The sequence below is a fragment of the Drosophila guanche genome, unplaced genomic scaffold (genome assembly GCF_900245975.1).
Source record: "Drosophila guanche unplaced genomic scaffold, DGUA_6, whole genome shotgun sequence".
NCBI lineage: Eukaryota > Metazoa > Arthropoda > Insecta > Diptera > Drosophilidae > Drosophila > Drosophila guanche.
In genome coordinates this window covers 308,236-330,775 of record NW_022995763.1, presented here as the reverse complement: position 1 = coordinate 330,775, position 22,540 = coordinate 308,236, and the positions used below count along the sequence as shown (strand labels likewise).

At 46.0% G+C, this 22,540-nt stretch overlaps 4 protein-coding genes across 5 annotated transcripts; 2 read left to right on the top strand and 2 right to left on the bottom strand.

Annotated features, from left to right (window-relative positions):
• Positions 1–1,026: 1,026 nt before the first annotated feature.
• LOC117590939 (chondroitin sulfate glucuronyltransferase) lies at positions 1,027–17,427 on the top strand. The gene is made up of 6 exons (XM_034283981.1): positions 1,027–1,810; positions 11,555–12,226; positions 14,953–15,108; positions 15,175–15,777; positions 15,849–16,344; positions 16,417–17,427. The coding sequence occupies exons 1-6, from the start codon at positions 1,589–1,591 to the stop codon at positions 16,755–16,757; spliced, it is 2,490 nt and encodes an 829-aa protein (XP_034139872.1). The 5' UTR covers positions 1,027–1,588; the 3' UTR covers positions 16,758–17,427.
• On the top strand, positions 4,402–5,756 carry LOC117590957 (soma ferritin). The gene is made up of 3 exons (XM_034284007.1): positions 4,402–4,528; positions 5,004–5,142; positions 5,205–5,756. Exons 2-3 carry the CDS (start codon positions 5,005–5,007, stop codon positions 5,649–5,651), a joined length of 585 nt encoding a protein of 194 aa, XP_034139898.1. The 5' UTR covers positions 4,402–4,528; position 5,004; the 3' UTR covers positions 5,652–5,756.
• Positions 17,428–17,655: 228 nt separating the features above from the next.
• Positions 17,656–18,812, bottom strand: LOC117590955 (probable alpha-aspartyl dipeptidase). The gene is made up of 3 exons (XM_034284004.1): positions 18,583–18,812; positions 17,966–18,526; positions 17,656–17,905 (listed from the first exon to the last, which is right to left on the bottom strand). The coding sequence occupies exons 1-3, from the start codon at positions 18,678–18,680 to the stop codon at positions 17,842–17,844; spliced, it is 723 nt and encodes a 240-aa protein (XP_034139895.1). The 5' UTR covers positions 18,681–18,812; the 3' UTR covers positions 17,656–17,841.
• Positions 18,813–19,314: 502 nt separating this feature from the next.
• On the bottom strand, positions 19,315–22,195 carry LOC117591056 (dual specificity mitogen-activated protein kinase kinase 6). 2 transcript variants are annotated; one of them, XR_004574346.1, is made up of 6 exons: positions 21,627–22,195; positions 21,154–21,544; positions 20,948–21,080; positions 20,682–20,884; positions 20,312–20,625; positions 19,315–20,277 (listed from the first exon to the last, which is right to left on the bottom strand). XR_004574346.1 is itself a non-coding variant. In XM_034284156.1 (5 exons), the coding sequence occupies exons 1-5, from the start codon at positions 21,686–21,688 to the stop codon at positions 20,389–20,391; spliced, it is 1,026 nt and encodes a 341-aa protein (XP_034140047.1). In that variant the 5' UTR covers positions 21,689–22,195; the 3' UTR covers positions 19,315–20,388. The 2 variants fall into 2 exon arrangements, 1 of the variants encoding a protein (XP_034140047.1); XM_034284156.1 differs by having other exon boundaries at positions 19,315–20,625.
• Positions 22,196–22,540: the final 345 nt, after the last annotated feature.

Sequence of the window (22,540 nt, the reverse complement as noted above, 5' to 3'; positions counted from 1 at the left end):
ACCAGGCCCTGAAGCATCACCCCAAAAAGTTTACCACCAAAGTGCATTCGGTTGCTCACTCTTGTATTTAACGCGATTCTCAGACTAGACCACTTTCCAAGTCCATGGAAATGTGCAGAGATCGTTATGATCCTAAAGCCAAACAAAATAGAAACGGAATTGAAGACTGGTTCCTTCGATGCAAAATTAGAATCAACTCCCTGAAATCCGTCCAAATAACGTTTTCGCCTCTACAAATGCATACTGAAGCCTATTTGGACCTACGCTATACGGCTCTGGGGGACTGCTAGCAACTCAAATATTGAGATACTCAGCGTTACCAATCAAGGTACCACATTCTCGATCTCCCCGATAGATAAATCCAAAAAACTCGAAAACTGCTATTTCAGTTAATTTATTAATAATTATACAATTTACTTATTGTTTAAACAGACGGAGAAAAAAAAAAATGCTGTTCGGGGAAGTTCTCAACTGTCATCAAAAATATCGATATCTTAAATGATCTCTCAGAAATTTATTTTTTATTCGAAATAATTTTTTTTTATTTGAAATAATTTGTTTCCTTTCTTATACATATATTATACAAAATTAGACCTAAAGAACGTTAGGAAACGTTAACTTTATTCAATAATAAATAAAATTGTTTACAATTTCCATGCTTTGAGATATTTTGTTTAATAATCTTTTCAAAATAAGTCCTTAAATTTAACCAGTTTTGTAAAAAATTGACTCAACAAACGTATAAACTTAATGTTCAGTGCTTTAAATTGTAGAGCGAACTTCAAAATATTCAAAATATGTGGCTTTTATATGTATATTTACGGTATATTTTGATAATGAGTAGGTATATTTCTGAGGGTCAGCAGGTATTTTTTGGACCAACGTACTCATAATTGCGGGCTACATTCGAGCTACATTCGGTATTTTTGGCAAATTTAGGAAGTTTCTCACTGGGGAAAATATCTTACAATTTTACCAAAAATTGCCAATTCACAATAGACCGACAAACAATTCACAATGGGAGTGGTTTTTGTTTTTGTTGTTTCCCAATTTCGTTCTCTGGCTCTCTGTTTTCCACCGTCATCCGCGCGCGTATTTGTTTTTAACCGTGTAGCGGAGCCGGCGCTTTGATTTTTTTTAATATATTTTTTTTCGAAATTTTTGCCGCAAATTGATGTAAATTTACGCGCTCTCGCGGTGTATCGAAAATGCCGAGATTAGCGGCAAAATGCAAAATGTAAAGGGCGGCCATAATAAACAGTGCAAAAGAAGTGCGTGCCAGCAGCAGCAGCAGCGGTAATAACATAAGCAAGCGAGTGGAGAGTGCCAAAAAAAAGAGGTAGCACTTGTTGGAGTTCGGCTCGTAGAAACCGCAAAGAAGCAACAAGTGGGCCCCCAAATACTGTGCAACGAGTGAGAGAGAGAGAGAGAGTGCTAGAGAGAAAATGTGCATATGACCATTCCATTGGTTCCTGAACACCAGTTTCTCCTCCCTGTCGCTTTCCATCATCCCCGATCATCATCACCATCATCATTATTGCCAGACCCCCACATCCACATTCAAGTTCAAGTGCAGAGTCTTTGAAACATGCGTAGACCAGTCGCCGCGTTGAGCCGCAATCATTACTTCGTCATTGGGCTGCTGCTGGGGCTCGTGTTGAGCTGCTACATACCGCAGGACATTTGGGAGTTGGTCCAGCAGGAGGAGTGCCCCCAGGAGGCCGCCGAGAATCTGCTGATCGAACGCTTTGGCCAGGACTTTGAGCCGCATCTGAATCTGATCAACAAGCCGCTGGCGGCCAAAAAGCCGGTAAGTTCCGAGTCCTCCAACTTTGAATTTGGAATGCGGTTATTCCGCTGCAAAAAAATGCAAGTATTCGCGCTCAGCCCATGACTCGTCGTCGTCTTTGTCGTCGGCATTGCCGTCGTGTGCACATGTCTCATGTATCAGGGAGTCCACTGATAGCAATTTATTGACCTTCTTGCTTATCGCGCGTTCGCTACACCGCGCAACATCGACCATGTTTTTGGCAAAGAGCAAGAGAAATAGTTGTCAATCAAGTTGTCAACCCCTTGAGCGGTATAACTCAGAGCAAGAAGCGTAAACTATACTCGCTAGGACATATCCACATGTCACTCTCTTGAAACTTGAGACAAATGCTCTTTTTATTTGAAGTCATTTGAGAGCATAGAATCATTGAAATTAGAAGAGCCTTGTGGAATCTTAATCCTGTTGCACAGTGTTCCCCCTTCCCTTCTGGCATGACTGCCGTTATTTGGTGAGAGCGAGCGTGTGTCAGCGTCAACGTCAGCAGCGGCTCACGTAGACGTCACTTTTTTATTTTTTGGCTTAAAACTATTCCCTTATCGATACCGAAGACATCGCACACACTCACACACACGCATACACTTTGCACCTCATTGAATAAGATGCAGGGTGTGCATGTGTCAGGGTAGGGCATTGCGGCCCAGTCGATTTGGGCGCTCTCGGTCCTTGTCTGCACGCAATGCACACGTGAGTGGCCAGAGAGAGAGAGAGAGAGAGAGAGACAGAGTGCTGGCACAGAAGGCTTCACCTGCTCCCAAGCACACTTTGGCTGCATATCAGATATTGGTGTGAATTACAGAGAGAGCGAGCTCCAGGCCAACGCTGTTTACAGTTTGGCATGCACTGAAACCGAACCACCAAATGGATTCCAGAAGATCGCGCGGTCTCATAAATTTCATTTACATAAATAAACTCATTTAATATTATGCCTTTAGGTAAATAAATGTTAACTCGATCCATCGTACGATCGCCCGTGTGTGTGTGTGTGTGTGCAAAAATCGAAAGTAGCGGAAGATTTATTGAATTAAATGAAGTGAAATGACGCGAAAATGCGAGAACAAGAAGGTTCCACATTCAGGTGTGTGCCGCAGCTGTCAATACCCTGGAATGAACTTTTTGGCAATGTCTTCCCAAGTATTTGTATAGCACTTATTGGGTACTTATATACCCTGTCCACGCCAGGGCATCTCCCACGAAGAACTCGAAATCGATTAAATATTTTCCACCTCATGTTCAGCATATTACGAGAACATTGTTTCGGTTGTTCCTTTTGTGGATGTGCCAACGTTTGCGTTTTGTTCAACGTGCAATCAAAAGGTGTTGTGCGAAGAAGTTTAATAATTTATTGCACGTTGTATTTCTTTTTTTTTTTTGTTATGTGTGCGACAAAAGAAAACTGGAACTGCTTTCATGCTGCCATTTAAGGGGGGGTTTGGGGCACATAAAAGTGACATTAATGTGTCGCTGAGGATGTCAAACATTTTTCAAAGCTTGTTGCGTGTGGAATACATAAATTGTCTGTTTGCCTGTCTGTTGATTTTGTTGTTAGATTTCCCTGAAATTCGAATAAAGCTGAAGATCATTCATTCCCTCTTTGCCAGTGTCCTTCTGGGAAAAGTTGATGCTTCAAATTTATTTGAAGCTTTAAACTGAATGCAAGTTCTTCCGATTGCAACAGTTTTTGCTTGAATACTTCCCCCATCAACAGTTGCGCCCTTAAATATCGTCTTACAGCTGCGAAACGCACTGTATCCTCCCTCCTTCCGCACCTACCAAAAAATCGCTGCTTGGACTCGAATCATGATTTGCATAACCCGCGTTGCGGATCGTTTTTTTTCAAGTCTTTTATTTATTTTAGTTCTTTCTTGCGACAGCGTTGGAGAGGGGGCTGGGGGGTTGTGGCATGGAAAACGCTTACTTGTGTTTCTGTACGATTATAATGACCATTTTACGAGTCGCACATGGAGGTTTCAAGAGTCACTTTTTTTTATGTACATATTTTTTGTTTAAATTTTTTGTTATGTGCGTAATGTGTCTGTGTAATTATTTCTGTGTGTGTGTGTGTGTGTGTGTGTGTGTGTGTGTGTGTGTGTGTGTGTGTGTGTGCCGATTGAGACGGAAGGTTGGGATGGTTTGATGGCCAGCTGATTGGAGGGTTGGACAGACAGAGAGCAGCCTGAGATAGATAATGTTTCAATAATTAAAACTCTGCCTTGGGGATCGAGTGGGAGGAGCAGATATATATATACCCTGTAATGGCAAAAGAGCACGTGAATATGGTTCCAAAGAAGTTCTTCAGTTGAAATCTGAATAATTCAATTCAATATTTATTTCCAGATGAAAGAAGATAAAAAGATAAAAGATTTAACTGTTTAATTATACAGAAATGGCTAGCAAATAAATCATTGAAAATCCGAGAACAATATGCATGTTTGTGCATGATTTTCATAGATATTTATGCAGATAATTGTTCAAGAAAAGTAAAGCATTCAAATGATGCTGTAAATGTGAAATATTTCTGTAGATACAACACACAAAACATCCAACTAAAGCCGCAATACCCTTTCCTTTGAAGCGTATAACAAGATTATAGTCGGACAAAAGTCGTTTTCGTTTTCGCTTTTCGCTTTTTTCCATTCACTTAATAAAAGAGACAATAACTGCGTTTACCCGCCGCAAATAGAGAGATCTGAGAGTTAAGTATTACCCGTAGTGCGAGTGTACTTTATACATATCTAGATATATGTACAACTATCCATACAATGGTGCCACAAATGTGTAAGAGAGTCGAGTGGGGTACACACACACACAAACAGACAGACAGACAGACAGACGGGGGCTAAGTGGCTAAGCAGCGACAGACAGACAGACAGACAGACAGACAGACAGGCAGACATTTAAGTGAAATCAGAGACGAACGCAGGGGGGAGAGGCCACAGCACTTTGAACTCCAAAGTAAAAACGAAGAAGCTGCCCCAGAGTGTCTGATCGATGTGCAAGATCAATGGATCAGCAGATCAGAGAGAGAAAGAGAGAGAGAGAGAGCGGGAGAGATCTTGGCACCTGTCTATCCTGTCTGACCCACATTAGCCTTGACAGATTCTGTTTGAGCTTTTCTTTTCATTTCAAAGCAACATTTTTTGGAGTTTCGTTCAATTTTAAATTCAAGTTAGAGCATGGCATTTGGTTTCCGATACTGCGGGCGGCGCCACATGGCCATGATAATGCGTCAAAATTTCGCCAAATGCTGCGAGAAGAAGCTTAACGATCAGATCAACATGGAGCTCAAAGCCTGCCATCAGTATTTGGCAATGGTAAGAGAGAGAGAGAGAGAGATCATAGATAATATATTAAAGATATTCCTATCAACCGATAGGCCTACCATTGCGATCGTGCCGATGTCAGCTCTCCGGGCGTGCACAAGTTCTTTCTGCAGGCCAGCACGGAGGAGCGTGAGCATGCGGAGAAGATCATGAAGTACATGAACAAGCGGGGCGGCCTCATACGGCTGAGTGCCGTGCCCGAGCCCATGCCCTGCTTCGAGGACACACTGGCCGCCCTGAAGTATGCCCTGGAAATGGAGCTGGAGGTCAATCAGCATCTGCTCGATGTGCATGCGCTGGCGGGGCAGCAGAACGATCCGAATCTGTGCGACTTCATTGAGGCCAACTTCCTGCAGGAGCAGGTCGATGGCCAAAAGGTGCTCGCCGACTACATACGCCAACTGGAGCGGGCACAGTCCGAACTGGGGGAGTATCTGTTCGACAAGTACATCACCGCCGCGGGCATGCATCCTCCCAGCGTGGATCCCAAAGGACACTGAACCCTCGAGAGCAGCCCAGCCGCTTTCGCATTTCCAAACATTTCTTTTCTGGCTTTATGGTAATAAAGATTTTTGCGACTTATCAGCCAGCAGCAGCAGCCAGCAGCCAGAAGCAGCAGTATTAAGTCTATAAATAAACCCGCTTATCAAGTGTAGGTACAACAATACGCACAGCACCGCACCGCAGCACCCGTCTGATTGGCAACACTGAAGATTCTTTTTTTTTTTTTGGGTTTTTTGTAATTGAAAAACCTCGAACCCGTTCCCCCCAGAGAGAGAGAGAGAGAGTGTGAGATTTGAATTCGCATTTCTTCAATGCCATGACGTAGGAAATGAAACAAATACTCCTCGTGGAATAGTGAATCAACCGATGATCGTTTAAGGGTGATACGAGGCAGGGTCTGTAGCTATTGTTGGAGCATGAACAAGCAGATCTATTGGCGATTGAAGCCACTAAAAGTACTTAAGAAGCAATCCTGAAGATTGCATCAATGGATCAATTTAATCACTGCACAGGCACATGCGACAGACGACAGAGGAGTCCTGCGGCATGACGTAAAACGAAGCTTCATCAGCCAGGAGCCAAGAGCCGCAAATGATGGCAAAAAGACTGAGATGGAAAGATCATTAATCAGAGATCGATTAGGCTGCCAGATCATTGATCAGCCGCAGCAAAAGCTGAAAGTGATTTGCATGGGGAATGTAAATGTGGATCTCTAGATCCCCCACGAAATCAACTGACATCTTTGAGATGAAGATGCGACTCCCCCGGAGTTGTCTTTTGTTCGTATTTTTGATACAGAAATCTCACACAGAATCCCCCGCCAGTTGAGCGAGCGAATGAGAGTCGTTTGTGGAACTATTGGGTCTACGGCTCAATTGAAAAGCGCGTCGCATTTCCGGCTTAAGGCCGTATCCACATCCACATTGATGGAGTCTCGGGTCGGGCTGGTCTGGTCTGGTCTGGTCTGGGCTGGGCTGTGTGTCCCCAATAAATTGTTGTCATAAGCGCTAGACAAAGCCTCGCCTGGCCTGCCCTCTCCCATTGCCGGGCGTTAGACGCTGTCGCTGAGAGTCGTCGTGTCCGTCGTGGTCGTCTGGTTGGCGCACTTGTCCCAATTAAGATTTTTGTCCAATCCAATACAATTTTCATTCCATCTGCAGCTCGTCTGAGACACCGCTGAGAGCTGAAAGCTGAGATTGAGACACAGCTGCGACTAGACACACACGCTTCTGAGGAGCTAGACACATGTACATCTATTTAAGATCTATTGAAATCCGCAAAGATCCAAGCAGATCAAGAAATCATTGCAAATGCGAAAATTGCCTTATTGTTGATCGATTTTTGCAGCGGGAGGGAGAGCGTGAGCCACAGTCAATGAAGATCCATTCACTTATGCGAAATTTGCACGTCATTAATGTGTGCCTACTTATCTCCGCTCTTAACTCGTTTGAGTCATGGGCTAAACTTGAACTTAGGACGCGATAAATGTAGAGCCTTCCTCCCGTTTGAAAGGCCCCGTATATATGTCGGCATTGGGTGCAATAAATATTGAGATAACCTTTTCTTTTTTTGTTTGTGGTTTTCTAACTTGTACGTACGTATGGCAACTACTTGAGTTATGTCACTGTGTTTGTGTTGTGTGTGTTTGCCTTGGAGAGCCAATGCTGAATGGCAGGGGGAGGTCTGGGAAAAGGTCTGGCAAAGGCCCCTTTGCATCTCTTGGAGTTGAATTCTGCTGCTGAAATGTGCGCAATGGCATTGACTCTGGACTAAATTGATTCATTAACTGCCGGATAATCGAATAATAAATTGTAGTGAATTATTCATTGGCTGAATGCCATTGAAATTCACTTCAGATTTGCCCATTTGTCCCAAAAGAGTTTCCATTGCGATTTATTGCACTCCGCGGAAGCGTCCCTCTGCCTCTATACATATTTTCAGCCATAAGCCAGATGGAAAGTGTTCAACTTTTGGGTTTCTCTTTGCCCATTTCTGATGCAAAGTGTCGCCCCAGCAGCAGAGTTGCACTCGTTAGTGGCACCAATTAGCAGTTATTATTACAAGGTACTGGAAATCAATTCTCCAATCCAATCCGCAAGTCACATTAAGTCAGTTAGCTGTGGCCTGGGGGGGGGGGTCAGTCTCCATGCTTTAATTGCCGCCGATTCAGCCCAAGGTGAGTTTACCAACAAGGTGACGCTGTCTTATTCACCACGCTCAGAGAGACCTTGCGCCGTGGTGAAGACGTCCCAAGGGGAATTGTGAAATTTCCCCAGTGGAGAAGGAACCATAACTGCACACCCGATGGCAGTCTCTGTTTATTCTTCAACTACTTCATTTCTTACTCTGATCTTCCCCAGAATCTCCCCAGTGGTTGCTTGGCATTCCAATTGATTTCCTTGTAAAAGGCGCCACCAACACACACAGATTGTCAGTTGATTATCAAAGGCCACCCCGCCCCCACACCGATCCGATGCCTAAGTAAACAAAAATATAAACCATATCATTGTTTAATTAAATTTGTGAAAATGGAAATTGAAATTGAAATTGCTGTTCTGTTGGTTTCCCCCTCCCCACTGCCACCGATTTTGTTCTTGTTTTATTTTTTATTTCATGGTTTATGGATGACGTTGTCACCAGCTGCCGCTGCTTGTGCCGCTGCTTCTACTGATAAGAACCGTTGCTTTTCCCATCCATCGATAAGGCTCTGCTCCTCTGCCTTTGCCTTTGCCTGTGCCTTTACCTTTACCTTTGCCGTAGTATCGGTTTCAGTTGCTTCAATACATTTTTTGTTTGTTTTAACTCTTTATTGTTGCAGTTGTTGTTGTCTCTATCCACACCACTTCCGTTGTTTGGTTACGTCACAAGGCTGTTTGTGGGTTTTATCATTAGCAAAATTGCCCACGTGCCCCAGCGGGCAGCGGCTTCCAAAATTTCCCACCCAAAAATGCCAAAAATATTCTCCTGAAGAAATACTTTGTGCGAATTCTTGGGAAATCTTTGCGAACAAAATGTTCTTCCTTCGCAAAGGGGAATTTTACGGATTTCTAGGAATATTTTGTGCGTAAAATTTCCTTGAACAAGGTGAATTTTGAATCAGCCTGCAAGGGATATTCCTTGCAGTTGGGGAAATCCATGCCAAGTGGGGAATTGTGTGTTCCCTTGATATTAAGGGGATATTCCCTCCAGTAGGAGAACGATTCATATTTTATGGGGAACATAAACTAAAGCCAAAAACATGCAGAACTATGGATGGAAATTGGGCGGCTCCGTTCAGGTGAACAAACCTTTTAGTGAATCAGATTTTGGCGTGTGTTTTGGCCTTGTTATGCAAATGGAAATTGTTAAAAGCCCAAAAGTAAATAAATGGTCGGGGGAATGGATTGGTTTGGTTCGGTTCGGTTCGGTTCGGTTCGTCGAATTCCCATGCATCATTCATATTTAGAAAAGCATTTTTATTTACCCAACAAAAAAACACAAATCCAATCCACAAAGCACAGAAAATCTCGGCAGCCACAGCAGAAATATTACTTTTTGCGGCATTTCTGCGGTCTGTTGGTGTTATTTTTACCCGTGGTTTACTTTTCCCGAATATTTACCGATTATTTACACACTAGAATTTGATGATTGGCAAATGTGCGTGAATTCATTGCCACCCCACCACCCCCCACTTCCCCCTTACTCACTCTCTCTCGCTGGCTTTCTTTGGCTCTCTTCGAATATGAGCACAAGGTCGATCCACACCACAGCAACCACACCTTCACCCCTCCAGAGTCCATCTCTGGCTGGATCTGGCTGACGGCAATTAAGACTGGCTGGAGACTGACCCCCCATTAATGTGACTTACTGCTGGATTGGAGAATAGATTTCCAACTGATAGCTAATTGCTGCCACTAACGAGTGCGAGTTCGAGTGCAACTTTGCTACGGCGACGACACTTTACATCAGAACCGGAGAGAGAGAGAGAGAGAGAGAGCCCTAAAAGTGGCCACTGACGCGTGCCAAAAGCTTGTTATGAATTTTCGATTGAAACTTGGAAAGAGTTTGAATTTATTTGCCGCTTGAAACGTGCAAAATGCAGTGAACATTCAGCTGTATCCATCATCCAAGCTAACAAAAGTTTACAGTTTACACAGATCAGGATCCAAAAAAAAGAAAGAAATATTGATAGTAATCGGATATTGAAAGGTTCAAGGATCAGTTCCTTGCTTTCCCATTTTCTATGCTCTCCTCTGTTCTAGCTGTGAAGTTCGCTTCTTACGAGTGGCCACTGTAACAGGTATTAATCGACTGGTGACCCTGGGCCGGCGGGTCTGTTGTGTTTGGTCGGCCGCTGCTTTACGATGCCATAAACCTGAGCACTCGAGCTGCTCTGCTGCTGGCTCTGCGGCCATTTATTAAAAATCTATTGAGAATGATTTTTAATTAGCCATAATATTCCTGTAAACTAAACGGCAACGTCAACGGCAACGGCAACACCCTCTCTCATTAGCAGCCCGCCTCTACGTCCCGATGCTCCAACCGATACCCTGGTCAAACATTTTGCCTGCCTGCCTGTGGTCCAAAGTGCTTGCACAACTGTTGTTTGCCTAACGAGGCAGTGGCCCCCGACCTCCGATGCGGTGGCTGAGCCAGAGGCAGAGACACACGAAGCCAAAGGGGGGCCGGGAGCACCTAGAGAGTTCGCAACCTTGCGTGCAGCTCTTTGGGTTAATGAGTGGCCAAGACTTGCATTTGGAAATTATGGGTTACTTATGCAAAGTGCCTCAAAAAATGATATGTTAGACGCCCAACAAAAAAGCCATAAGCGAAACGATACCTAAAGGTATGCGACATGTTCTTCTAATAACAAATAAACCCATGATGTGTCTGGATATTAGGTACGATACGCATTCTGCGAGGCTTTTGTTGACAATTGTTCTTATCGGGGCATTTCTCAGGAGTCTTTTTTGCACACAATCTTAAAATAATACAATTTATAAATGAGTGCAGCTTATGATAATGAAACCAGATAAAGCCCCGTGCATCCTTTCACTTTTGCGAGCTTTGTTTGTTATTTTAATAAATCAATTACAAACAATGGAGGATGGGTATCGAATACCATGACATCGGTCTCGCCCGGTAGGCCCTGACATTTAGTATTTCTTGGAAACGGAAACACTTTTATTTGTACGAGTTGTGGCAAAAGATAATGGATAAATGGTTCCCCGGGGGAATTCCTCCTCCACTTTTGAACAGTCATCGGTAGTCGTAAAAAATGTATAAAAAATATATTAAAACCACTTCGAGTGGGCAAGGGATAGGACAGACAGAGGAAGCACTTGATCGACGGACAGGAGGGGCTTAACTTACACAAAAATACTCACTCGCTGAAGTACATAATATTCGCTCCCTAAGTACATACGCGTGCGCCCCGAAAGATCTTAATTGGACGAGAGATATGAGACATACCCTTAAGGCACACGTGGGTGAGTGTCTGCTGTCTGTAGATATAAATAAACGAATTAGACGAGGGCTATCCCGCCGCATGGGTTCTGGCAATGTGAAGAGAAGGCAAATGTTCCGGTAAATGTTGCCCGTAGACAGAGTCACGTACAAAGTATTTGTATTTCGAGATCCAAGAGTCACATAACTCCCCACTTAAGATCAATTTGAAGCACTCTTCTTTCATGCATCCATCATCTAATTATAAAGTTATCCAAGAGCTGTACGCACCACGGGGGGAAGCATTTCTAATAGTCGAAATATAAAGTTATTTAGCAGCACAAGAATTGGCATTAATCGGGGAACTTCGATTCCCCCATTCGATATTGATGCAAAGATTGATTCTGTTACCTTTTTCTCTTTCCATTATAATTAATATTGAGTTTATTTTTGTGTTTTTTTTGTTTTTGGGTAGGTTAAAAATGTGATACGTCCGCGTTACTACTCCTCGGAGCTGGGGATCCGCGAGAAGCTCTTCATCGGTGTGATGACCTCCCAGGAGCACATCAATAGCTTCGCCACCGCCTTCAATCGCACCACCGCCCATCTGGTGAACAAGATCAAGTTCTTCATCTATGCGGACAGCGTGAAGACCAACTACAAGCTGAAGAATATCGTGGGCTTCGCGGACACGCACGAGAACCGGCGGCCCTTTCACGTGATCAAGTACATTGCGGACAACTATCTGGAGGAGTACGATTACTTTCTGCTCGTGCCGGACAATGTCTATGTGGATGCCCGCAAGCTGAATGCCCTGCTCTATCACATGAGCATCACCTTTGACCTGTATATGGGCGGCACACGTATCGGCGTCGATCCGCCGTCCAACGAGGGTCGTCCCTCCAACGAGGGGGGCGAGGATGAGGCCGGCGCCGCCGCCACTTCTGTGGATGGCAGCTCCGGTGCCAGCGATCGCAACTACTGTTCACTGGAGGCCGGCATTCTGCTCAGCAGCAGTGTCATACGCAAGATGCGGAACAACCTTGATCGCTGCGTCCGCATTGGAATCACCGGCGATCACAGCGTCAATATCGGGAGGTGCGTGAAGTATGCCAGTCATGTGCCAGGCTGCCAGGAGAGCTTTCAGGTGAGCAGGTCTTTCCAAATTTCGTTTGCAAATATCCAATCTATGGCAGCCGAAGAGACACAAATCTGAATAATTTCGCAATTTCACCGTTTGGAAGTCATTGCTCGCACAGCTGTTTCATTTGTCTCACGTAGCTTGAGCGAGAGAGCGTGAGAGAGGAGAGGGCTCGAATTCAGCTTCTTGTTAATTTCGTGTGTCGTGTCTTTACACGCTGCTTCCCTACATGCCGTTTTTATTCTATTTATTTAAACAATTTGCCGTTGACTAAAAGGCACTCACACACACAGGCACACTGGCACGACACGGAGAGACAGCCAGACAGACATTTGGATCTCGATTTGTGCTTGAGAAAAAAAATCAGTTCATTGATATAACACACACACACGCACACGCATGCAGAACAGTGTGACCCTGAAAAGGCAAAGAATATAAAAAAGAGCAAAGCACACAGAGGCAGAGAGAAAGAGAGATCCCCTCCCCATTCGTGTGTGAGATGTGAAGATGCGTAAAGAGAAGATGAAATTAAGAAGAAGCAGCAAAGTCCACAGAATTCCATGTCGAAGCTTTTCATACCCTTTTGCCGAAAATTGCCATGTGAAATAGATAATATCACTTAACTCGACTTTTGTTCAAAATTAGGCAGAGGTTTAATCTTAATATTAAATATATTTTCTGCTTTTCAAAGCTCAACCGAAAATAAAAACACTCTCCATCTGCAAAGGGTATCACAAATTAAAGAAGAAACATAAAGCAGAGATCCATGTTCTTGATGCTGCTGCTGTGCCTGTGCCGGTTGCTGTTTATGCCTGATCTGCCTGATGCTTATGCGGCGTGGAAGACAGCAGCAGAAGCGACAGCAACAGCAACAACAGCGATCAGTGCCCCAAAAGGCGAGACCAACACGATCAGTGCCCCAAAGGCTAGGGGCAGGGGCAGGCAAGAGCAAGAGAAACACAGTTGATGGACAACAGTTTATTTAATTTCCAAGCAGCAACAAAAGAATTTCCAAGCAGTCCAATATTCGTAAGTGGGTAAATGAAATGCGAGAAAGACTGTCATTAGACGAACGGACATTGACGGACGGCTGGATAGGAAGTCTGCAGTGAGAGAGTGGGAGAGCGTACAACTGAAATGCAGCTGGGCAGTTTGAGAGCAATTGGTAATGGTGGATCTAAGAAATCTGAATTTATAGACACATTTACAGTCATTTAAATAACTGCAATACACATATGCACAGACATTATCTATCCACCAGAAATGTTTGCAAAAAGTCATCCTAACTAGAGTGTCCAAAGTGTCACAATTCATGTGTTAAATAATTGTTTGTGCACTTAAATGTGGAGGCCAAGTGTACGCACACACTCTGGATCTATTGGGCGGTGGGCTTTTTGTGTGCCTTAGTCATTAACACTTCTGATTTCTGATTACCTTGCTATTTTCTGCGAATAAGCAATTGCTTTTTTAGCATAAACAGGGCGCCCAAATATCGTGTTGTCGAGTTTCTCATGCTCTTTGGGGTTCTGTACGATTGGTTTGTTTAAATTTTGTTTGGGTTATTTATGTGGCAGACCAGGCAACAGAGATGGCTGAAGCATTTAATACCCTTGCAGATACAAGCGCAGATATATAATATGCATCCAATCATTTAGTATGTAGATATGTATATCTGTATGTATGTACACATGATATGTATTTTCATATTTAATTTCCACGCTCGAATGTGCTTTCTTCTCCCCATTGCCAACATCTGTTGGAAGGAATCATACCACCCGAAAGGGTATCAAAGCGCATGGTAACGGCAGCATGGCATGATTTATGTTTAGCTTCTGCTGCTCCCAGCATTTCCATGAAAATGCGTTGATGTTTGTTTGTTTATATGTATGTATATTTGCACCCTTCTTTCGCTTAATTAACTTGCCTAAGATGTTTATTTAACGGCAGCTTCAAACGGTTCGCTGCAATGGATTTGTCCCGCTCCGATCTCATCATCCTCTATCTTTCCCCTCCTGTCCTCGTTTGTTTGTTTTTTTCTCTTCTCCTTACCATCTTTCATCTCTCCTTGACTCTCCTCACTCTTAACTCTAACCATTGATAGTTGCCACTCTCCCAACTCCGATTGTCACACTCATCACCATGCAAGGCTTTGTTTGCTCAATGCTCCTCTACTCTCTCCACTGCCATTCCCTTGCGTAGGCGCTTTCAAGTTAACCGTTTTAAGTGCGAGCAAGAAAGGGGAAATTCGCAAAGGAGTGTGAAGAGCCGGTGCAAGGAGTTTTTTTGGAGGGTACGTGTTCGCTCGCCTTTTTTTACTCTCTTTTGGCATGAGACGACACACAAAACTAAACGAAAGTGCTTTCGCACTGAGAGGCACCTTGCATGCAAATGATGCACCACATAGAAATACACCTTGGACCGGAGGCGCAAAGAATGCCAAAGGCAGATCCCGATCCCGATCCAGTGACAGATCTTCTTTCCATCGCTGCCGTTCCATTAGTATGGCAATGTTAATTTAATTATGCTGTGAGCAGTCTGCAGCTTTTATGGTTCGTAAAGGCGTAACGAGAAGGAAGTAGCTATTGCCTTTCCGTCCACTCTCCACTCTCTTTTCCTTTCTCTCTCTCTCTCTCTCTCTCTCGCTTTGAGTGTGTTGGAGCCAACGCCGCCGCCAGACAATTTTCAATTTGCCTTCCTCTCACTAACTCTCCAACCCCTTCCTCCCTTTGCAGGGCATGCGGCAGTATAGCTACGCCCTGAATACTCCGGGCCGCCAGCGCCGAGACTTCAGTGACCTGGCCAAGGAGCAAGCGTTCCGGAATGCCAGCACCGTGTATCCCGTGCAGACGCCAGAGGACTTTTACCGCCTGCACGCCTACTACTCCAAGGTAAGTCAGTGCTTTGCCACGGAAAATGCCTTACTAATCGAAATCTGTTTTTTTTTGTTGCGGCAGCACCACTTGGAGATGGTGCAGGAGCGGGGCTATGCCCTAGAGCAAAAGTCCTATCGCATTGCCAACGGCAGCATCTCCAACAAGATACTCGAAATCCGCTGGCCGCTGGGCGTGCCGCCGCCCAGTGCGCCAGAAACACGCCACGACATCCTCATCTGGCAGATGCTTAACGCGACGCACAGCTATCTGCCCAACGGCAACGTGGAGCATGCCGTGGCGCCACTCACACGCATCGAGGCCCTCGACTTTGCCAAGGTGCTGGAGATCGCCCAGCAGTATGCGGCCCTTAAGCATCCCGGCCTCAGTTACCACAGCCTGCACACTGCCTACCGCAAGTTCGATGCGACGCGGGGCATGGACTACCAGCTGCACCTCAATCTGCAGGAAGGATCGGGCCGACGTCGGCGACTCTTGCTCAAGAGTTTCGAGGTGGTCAAGCCGCTGGGCCGTGTCGAGGTGGTGCCCTCGCCCTATGTGACGGAGAGCACACGGATCGCCATTCTGGTGCCGGCATTCGAGCACCAGGTGCCGGACGCCCTGGAATTTGTGGCACAGTATGAGCGCCTCTGCATGCAAAACCAGGACAACACATTCCTGCTCCTGGTGAGTCCTGATGCCCTGCACGAGTAGTAGCAGGCCAGTATGCCAACACGATGCTAATCGCTCTCCCACAGATCTTCCTGTACCGCCTGGACTCGCCCAGCAAGGGCGAAGAGGATCCCTTCAAGGGCTTAAAAACGCTGGCCCTGGACCTCTCCTCCAAGTACAAGACAGATGGCTCCCGCATTGCCTGGGTGTCCATACGGCTGCCCGAGCAGCTGAGTGAGCCCGTCAGTCCCGAGGACTGGATGCTCCACGGCTCCATGTACGGACCGAGGCAGCTGCTCAGCCTCGTGGTGGCGGACCTGGCCCTGCCCAAGCTCGGTCTCGAGTCCCTGGTGCTGCTGGCCACGCCGGGCATGTCCTTCAAGGCGGACTTTCTCAATCGCGTGCGCATGAACACCATCCAGGGCTTCCAGGTGTACGCGCCCATCGGCTTCCAGATGTATCCCTGCCGCTGGGCGCAGTTCTGCAAGGAGTGCGAAGCGTGTGACGTGGCCCAGAGCAGCGGCTACTTCGATCGCCACAATCACGATGTGATCGCCTTCTACAGTCGCGACTATGTGCAAGGTGAGTGCAAGGCAGGCTCCACACCCACACGGGAACGCAATACTTGATGCTCTGCTCTCCTCTCCCTTTTAGCGCGCAAGCTGCTGCATCCACAAGGGCTGCCCATCATACGCAGTGACCTGGACATCGATCAGCTGCTGGAGCCGGCGTCCCAGTCCCAGTCCCGGCCCGAGGGCGTCGAGAGCATACTGGACATGTTCGTGGCCGCCCAACACTCGGTGCACATATTGCGCGGCGTCGAGCCAAATCTGCGCTTCGGCCTGGATGTGCGCAACCATTTGGGGCGCGGCGGCATGCTACCGGAGCAGCTTCCCGAGCTTTGCGGGCGGGAGCAGTGCATCCATTTGGCGTCGCGCAAGCAGATCGGTGATGCCATCATACGCTACGAGGACAAAAGTATTCTCCACAAATAGCATGGTCCACAGTGCCAGTGCCAGTGCCAGTGCCAGCTCCTGCCTGTTATATCATCAGTTCCTTTTTAAAATATTTCCTTGAATGAACGAGTGAATGAATGATTGATTGATTGATCGATTGCATGACCAAATGCATGGGTGGATGTTTGAATGTGTGAATGAATTTCAAGTAGATCTAGATACAGGACTTATACAAACTCTTATACTCGCATTTTTTGCCTCCCTCCAAGGCTGAACTGGCAAGCAATCCTCCCACTCCCACTCCCTACCCGTACTCGTGTATAAGCCCTGTAGCACAGACCTATCTCAATCCACTATAGTGCTTAGACCTTAGGCAATTCCTGTTGTTGCTCGCTTTCAAAGTGCAACTTTAAATGCTCAAAATGGCACACAATTTGTTATATGTAATATACGATAGACATCCTTATACATGGGATAAATGGGTTGTGTGTGCACACACACACATTAAGAGCTGCCAAAACAATTGCCACATGTTCCAAAAGAGAGAGCCAACAACATTCGATTTTCGCATGTAAATATTTAGCATATATTTATCTGTATATTAACGTGAACGTGAAGAATTCCTGGACGAATCCATTGACTATTAGCTAGAAATTGTAAGTGTTATACGTGTCTGTATAATAGTGGTTTAAGTGAAACTGAAAATGAAGTGTCTGCCCCCCGACTTGCCCTAGCTCACGCTCTCTCTCGCTCTCTCATTAAGTAACGTGTCTATTCGCTTATGGGAATGTATGTAGCACTGTTCCATTCTTATATTCATATATATATATGTATTTTGGCCTCGCATTTGCCACCTCCTTCCCTTACCTTCCCTGCCCGGCCATCGCTTTGATCATCGAATAAGAAGTCTGCTGCCAGTCCACAATTCTTATGTGTGTGTTTTTTTTTAATGTTGTTGTGAGAAACATTTAATTTATTGCAAAACGTTGACTACGGGACGAGCCACCATCTTGTATAGTTATTAGTCATATGTAGATTATGATACTAGTTGTATGTAGGAATTGTTGGTATTTTGCAGAATAATACAATGTATAATTGTAAAAAAATAATCTTTTGTTTGCTTTTATTCCTGGCTCAGCAGAAAACTGAGATCGGCCAGGGGCTGCAGCTCCCTGGATCCTCCATCGCTGCCATGAATGAGAAGGAGAGCGATTACGGCTGAGGGTTTTTTGTGGCATTCTACTTACGATTGGAACAGCTTGGCACTGCGTGCACCCAGAAGAGTGGCCTTGCTGCCCTCGACACGCACACTGGTGCCCTCCCTGAGGCCCAGTACTGGACGCGAGTGGTAGGCAACAAACTCCGCGATACGCTCGTCCCGCGTCTCGCCCTTGTGCTCGCTATTGGGGTCCGTTTCCAGATAGTGCGGATTGATGTTGAATGGCACAAGGGCCAGGGCCTCGAAGCTGGGCGGATGGGCCACGGGCATGTCATTGGTGGTGTGAATGGATCGGGTGGCCACATTGGTGCCCGCACTGCTGCCCACATAGGGTACGCCACGCTGCAGCACCTGCTCACGTATGGGCTCCAGCAGCTGCAGCTGGTAGAGGGTGCGCAGCAGCACAAAGGTATTGCCGCCGCCCACAAATATGGTCTGGGCATCGCGCACAGCCTGTCCGCGGTCATCCTTGGTGTGCAGTCCCTCGACAGCGTAGCCCCACGGTGCAATCGCATCCCGCACGAGCGCCGTGTACTTGTCGTGATCCCTCAGGGCATACGGCACAAAGAGCACCGTCTTCACATGGCAGCTGAAAGAGAGCGAGAGGTTTTTTCTTGTTGTTGTCTGATCTGTGCCATTGTTTACGCCTTGAAGAGATCCTCCAGCTGGGCGCGTGCATGCTCCAGATATCCGTGGCCGTGCACTCGCGACGAGGAGAGTAGCAGCAAATTTCGTGCGCTCATATTGGCTTTCGGTTGCGTTGTGGTACTGCCGGCCCCAATCTTATCGCTGCCCACAGATTAGCAAAGTTTTATGACCCCCAAAAGCGGATAACAGTAAATCGAAGTGTTTTCTGCTTTGCAGCTGGGTCAAAAGCGATGAACACAATACAAAGAAATACAATAGAAAAGTGCATCCCTAGCTGTATATCGATAGGAGCATGCGATCGATTGCAGTTATTCAACGGAAATAAGAGAGAGAAAGCTCTCACACACACACACACCCAAAAACATTGTACAGTTATATTTCATTTTGCATCAAAATGTATACACGAATACACGAAAAATGTCTTAAATATATCGGAGATAAAACTATGATTAATTAAGATGCAATTAAGGTAGAAAACGGAAGGCCCTGCTACAAACAAGAGATGCTTCCATATGTTCCATATGGGCTATCGGGGGAAGACAAGCAAATCGGTCTTGAAGCACACAATATACCCTAGTTACCATGCCAGATATTTCTTCCTAGGGAAATATTTCTACAGCAAGTATAGCAGCCATAAAGTTAAAAAAGATATCGGAAGACTGGGGGAAGGCAAAGGCACCGCATTCCGATTGCAGGGATCTCTCGATCTTGTTGCAAAATGAAAAAGGGTTTATAGAGACATCGGCTTCGGCATGCCGAAGCTGGCTTCCAAGCACAATTTTATTTTTAGGTTAACTCCAAGGGAGGAACCATTCAGAGCCAGTAATACAATTGATTGTTTTAGAGCCAGCGCATTCGTTGTTAAGGTAAATGTAAATGTAAATGTTAATTAATTGCTTGATTGATTGATTGCTGGGGCATGGGGCAGGGCATACAGTGTATATCGTACATCGCACATCTCGTATTAATTGAATTCTTGCCGCTCTGCGCGCGCTCTCTTCTCTCACACACTCTCACTCTCTTGTACATTTAGATCGGTATCGTTATACATTATTAAAAAAATCAACAAGTAATTACAGGAGATGTTTAAACATTAATTAGCTATAATCCGCGTATGGCTTATATGTTAGACAATTACCATTATTACGTCTGCACTCGCAATCCTCCCAGTTCCAGTCCCACTCCCACTTTACTCCCTGAAAGTTGTCCATGGCTCTCTCTCTCTCTTTCTCTTGCTTTCACTTTCTTTTGGATTACTCTTAGTAGTAGTACAAATTGATTAATATATAGTGTGGTGTATACATATATAAGATATAGATTTAGCAGCAACAGCAACTAACTAACTAACAGCGGCTGATAGCTGACAGGTGACAGCTGACGGGAGGCACGGTTTGGTTTTGAGCGTAGTGCTAAATAGGCATTGTTGGAGCGTAGAGCGGGCGGTATGTGGGTGGGCGGGCGGTCGGCTAGGACGACCCGTAAAGTATATCGTCGTCGTTTCGGCTTCGGCTTCGGCTTCTGCTCGTTTGCTTTTGCTTTTGGTTTTCACTTACAAACTAGAATTATATAATGTTTTCCATGTGGGCTGCTGGTTTTTGCTTTTCTGCTATTCATTTTTTTGTTTTGATTTTTTGTTTCTTTGTGGGTTCAAAGACACAACACGCACACACAACACACACACACACACACACACACAAACACACAAACACACACGCATACACACACATGTACGAAATGCATGCTAGAAAGAAGACGGCGGCAATTTACACGGGAAGAGACTCTACTGCGGGTATGTGGGGGCTTCTACTTCTGGGGCTTCAGTTGCTGCTGCTGCTGCTCGTCGGGCAAATCCAGTATCCTGGCAACAAAGTCCGAAATGTCCGTATTGCGCTGCAGATGCTCGACAATAAAGCTGTGCTTCAGCAGCTGCTCGTAGTTGGGCCTCGCCATATACTCCTTCTGCAGGCTGGTGGCAATAAAGTCTTCGAATTCGGGCGAGAATGTGCCCGCCGGCAGCCTGGGTGGATCATCCTCAACCACCTGCAAAACCCCAATTACCTATTATCAATTACAGATTACAGCGGGCAGGGATTTACCTGTCGCAATTGCTCGAATGGCGTCCGCCAATTGTCGTACGGATAGCGGCCGGTGGCCATTTCAATCATGCTTATGCCCAGCGACCACACATCGGAGCGTATGTCGTACTGTGCAGGATTACCTTGTGGATCGATGCGTTCGGGTGCCATGTACGGCTTGCAGCCGGCATCAATGGTCTTCGCAATGGAATCCACCAGATAGCCTGATATCGGGTGAGATTCAAATAGAAAAAAACATAATGCCAGAGAGCTAGTTGTCTGCTTACCAGAGATGCCAAAGTCACAGATCTTCACCTGGCCGGCGCGATTGATCAGTATGTTCGATGGCTTCACATCCCTGTGGATGACCTTCAGTTGGGCGTGCAGATAATGAAGAGCACTGACCACGCTCATTGCAATCTGTTGCGAGTAAAGAAAAGAACGGGGTGGCGCTGTGAGAAAAGAACGCACAGCACTGCACCGCTCCACTTACCTTTCCCAGCACACTCTCCTCCATGCGCAGTTCATGCTTGAAGACCTTCGGATAGAATTTGTCCAGGCTGGTGCTCATCACCTCCATGCAAATCCAGACATCGCCCTCGCGGTACATCGCCCCATAGAAGTGCACCGTGTAGGGGCAGTCGCTGGAGCGCATCGATATGTCCAGGTCCATGACCAGACGATGCTGCTCCCGTATGTTGACGGTCATCGGTATACGCTTCACCGCCAACACTGTGTCCGTCTGGCGATGGCGCATCTTCTCCACAATGCCATAGGCGCCCCGTCCCAGATCACAGATTCGCTCCAGGCTGTCGGCATCTATGTCGAAGGTCTGGTCGCCGATCTGGATGGTGGCGCGTGAGTCCAAGTTCCGTGGCGGGACACTGCAAAAGGCAAAAGACAGAAGTGAATTTCATGGATTGTGCCAGGTGTGCGGGGTTACGGGCTACTGCTTCGTGCACTTACAGAGCTTGTTCCGGCTCGCGGTGGATACTGATGGGTTGGGGGCGCGGACGTGGTCGTGACATTGCGGCTTCGGTCTCTCTTCGATTCTACGCGTGTGTGTGTGTGTGTGTGTGTGTGTGTGTGTGTTGTTGTTGTTGTTGCACTTTTCCGCAAAGATTTTCCCTCTTGCTATTGCACGGATATCAGTGTGCGTGTGACCGTGTGGCTGTGTGCGTGCGTTTGTGGGGAAGGAGGGAGGGGGATTTGGATTTGGATGCGAATGTGTGGGCTTTTTTGGAGATTGGGAGTCGGCGTCGACGACGACGGCGCGGCGGCGACGGCAGTGGCTGCTGCTTCTCTGCTTCTGCTGTCTGCTATTTTTACCACATTTGGTCAAAATAACCTGATCCGTGTTCGTGGAAAGGCACGTTCGCTGCGCGTCTGAATGGAATGCAAACGCTGTGAAAATGCCGCGCTTTGGTTTGACTTTGTGGTCGCGCTTTTCCGTTTTGCACTTTTCCTGTTTTTCTCGCGCTTCTTTGCGATTTTCTTGCTTTTCCTCGCGTATTCCTCGTCCTCGTCAAAAACAATTAGCGATGTTAGATATATATTGGTACCCAATATATCGATAAATTGTTTTTGTTGATGGTGCTTATTTATATGCAGGTGCCAGAAAATATGCGCAAAATTGTCGAATGTATTATCAACGCAAAAATATCTCTGTGTTCTGGGCAATTCGACACTATTTTTTTGTCGATTCGAGTTATTCTTTGGCTTCAACTTCCAGCTTATCGATATACAACAAAATATCGCTATTCTAATGCGATATGCGGCAAAAGAATTCGTCAAAATACAATCATACCCTACTTAATGTGATAGCAAGGTGTCTTCTCTAATTGTTGACCAATTTAGTCAAATTTATTTCCTGTTTTCTT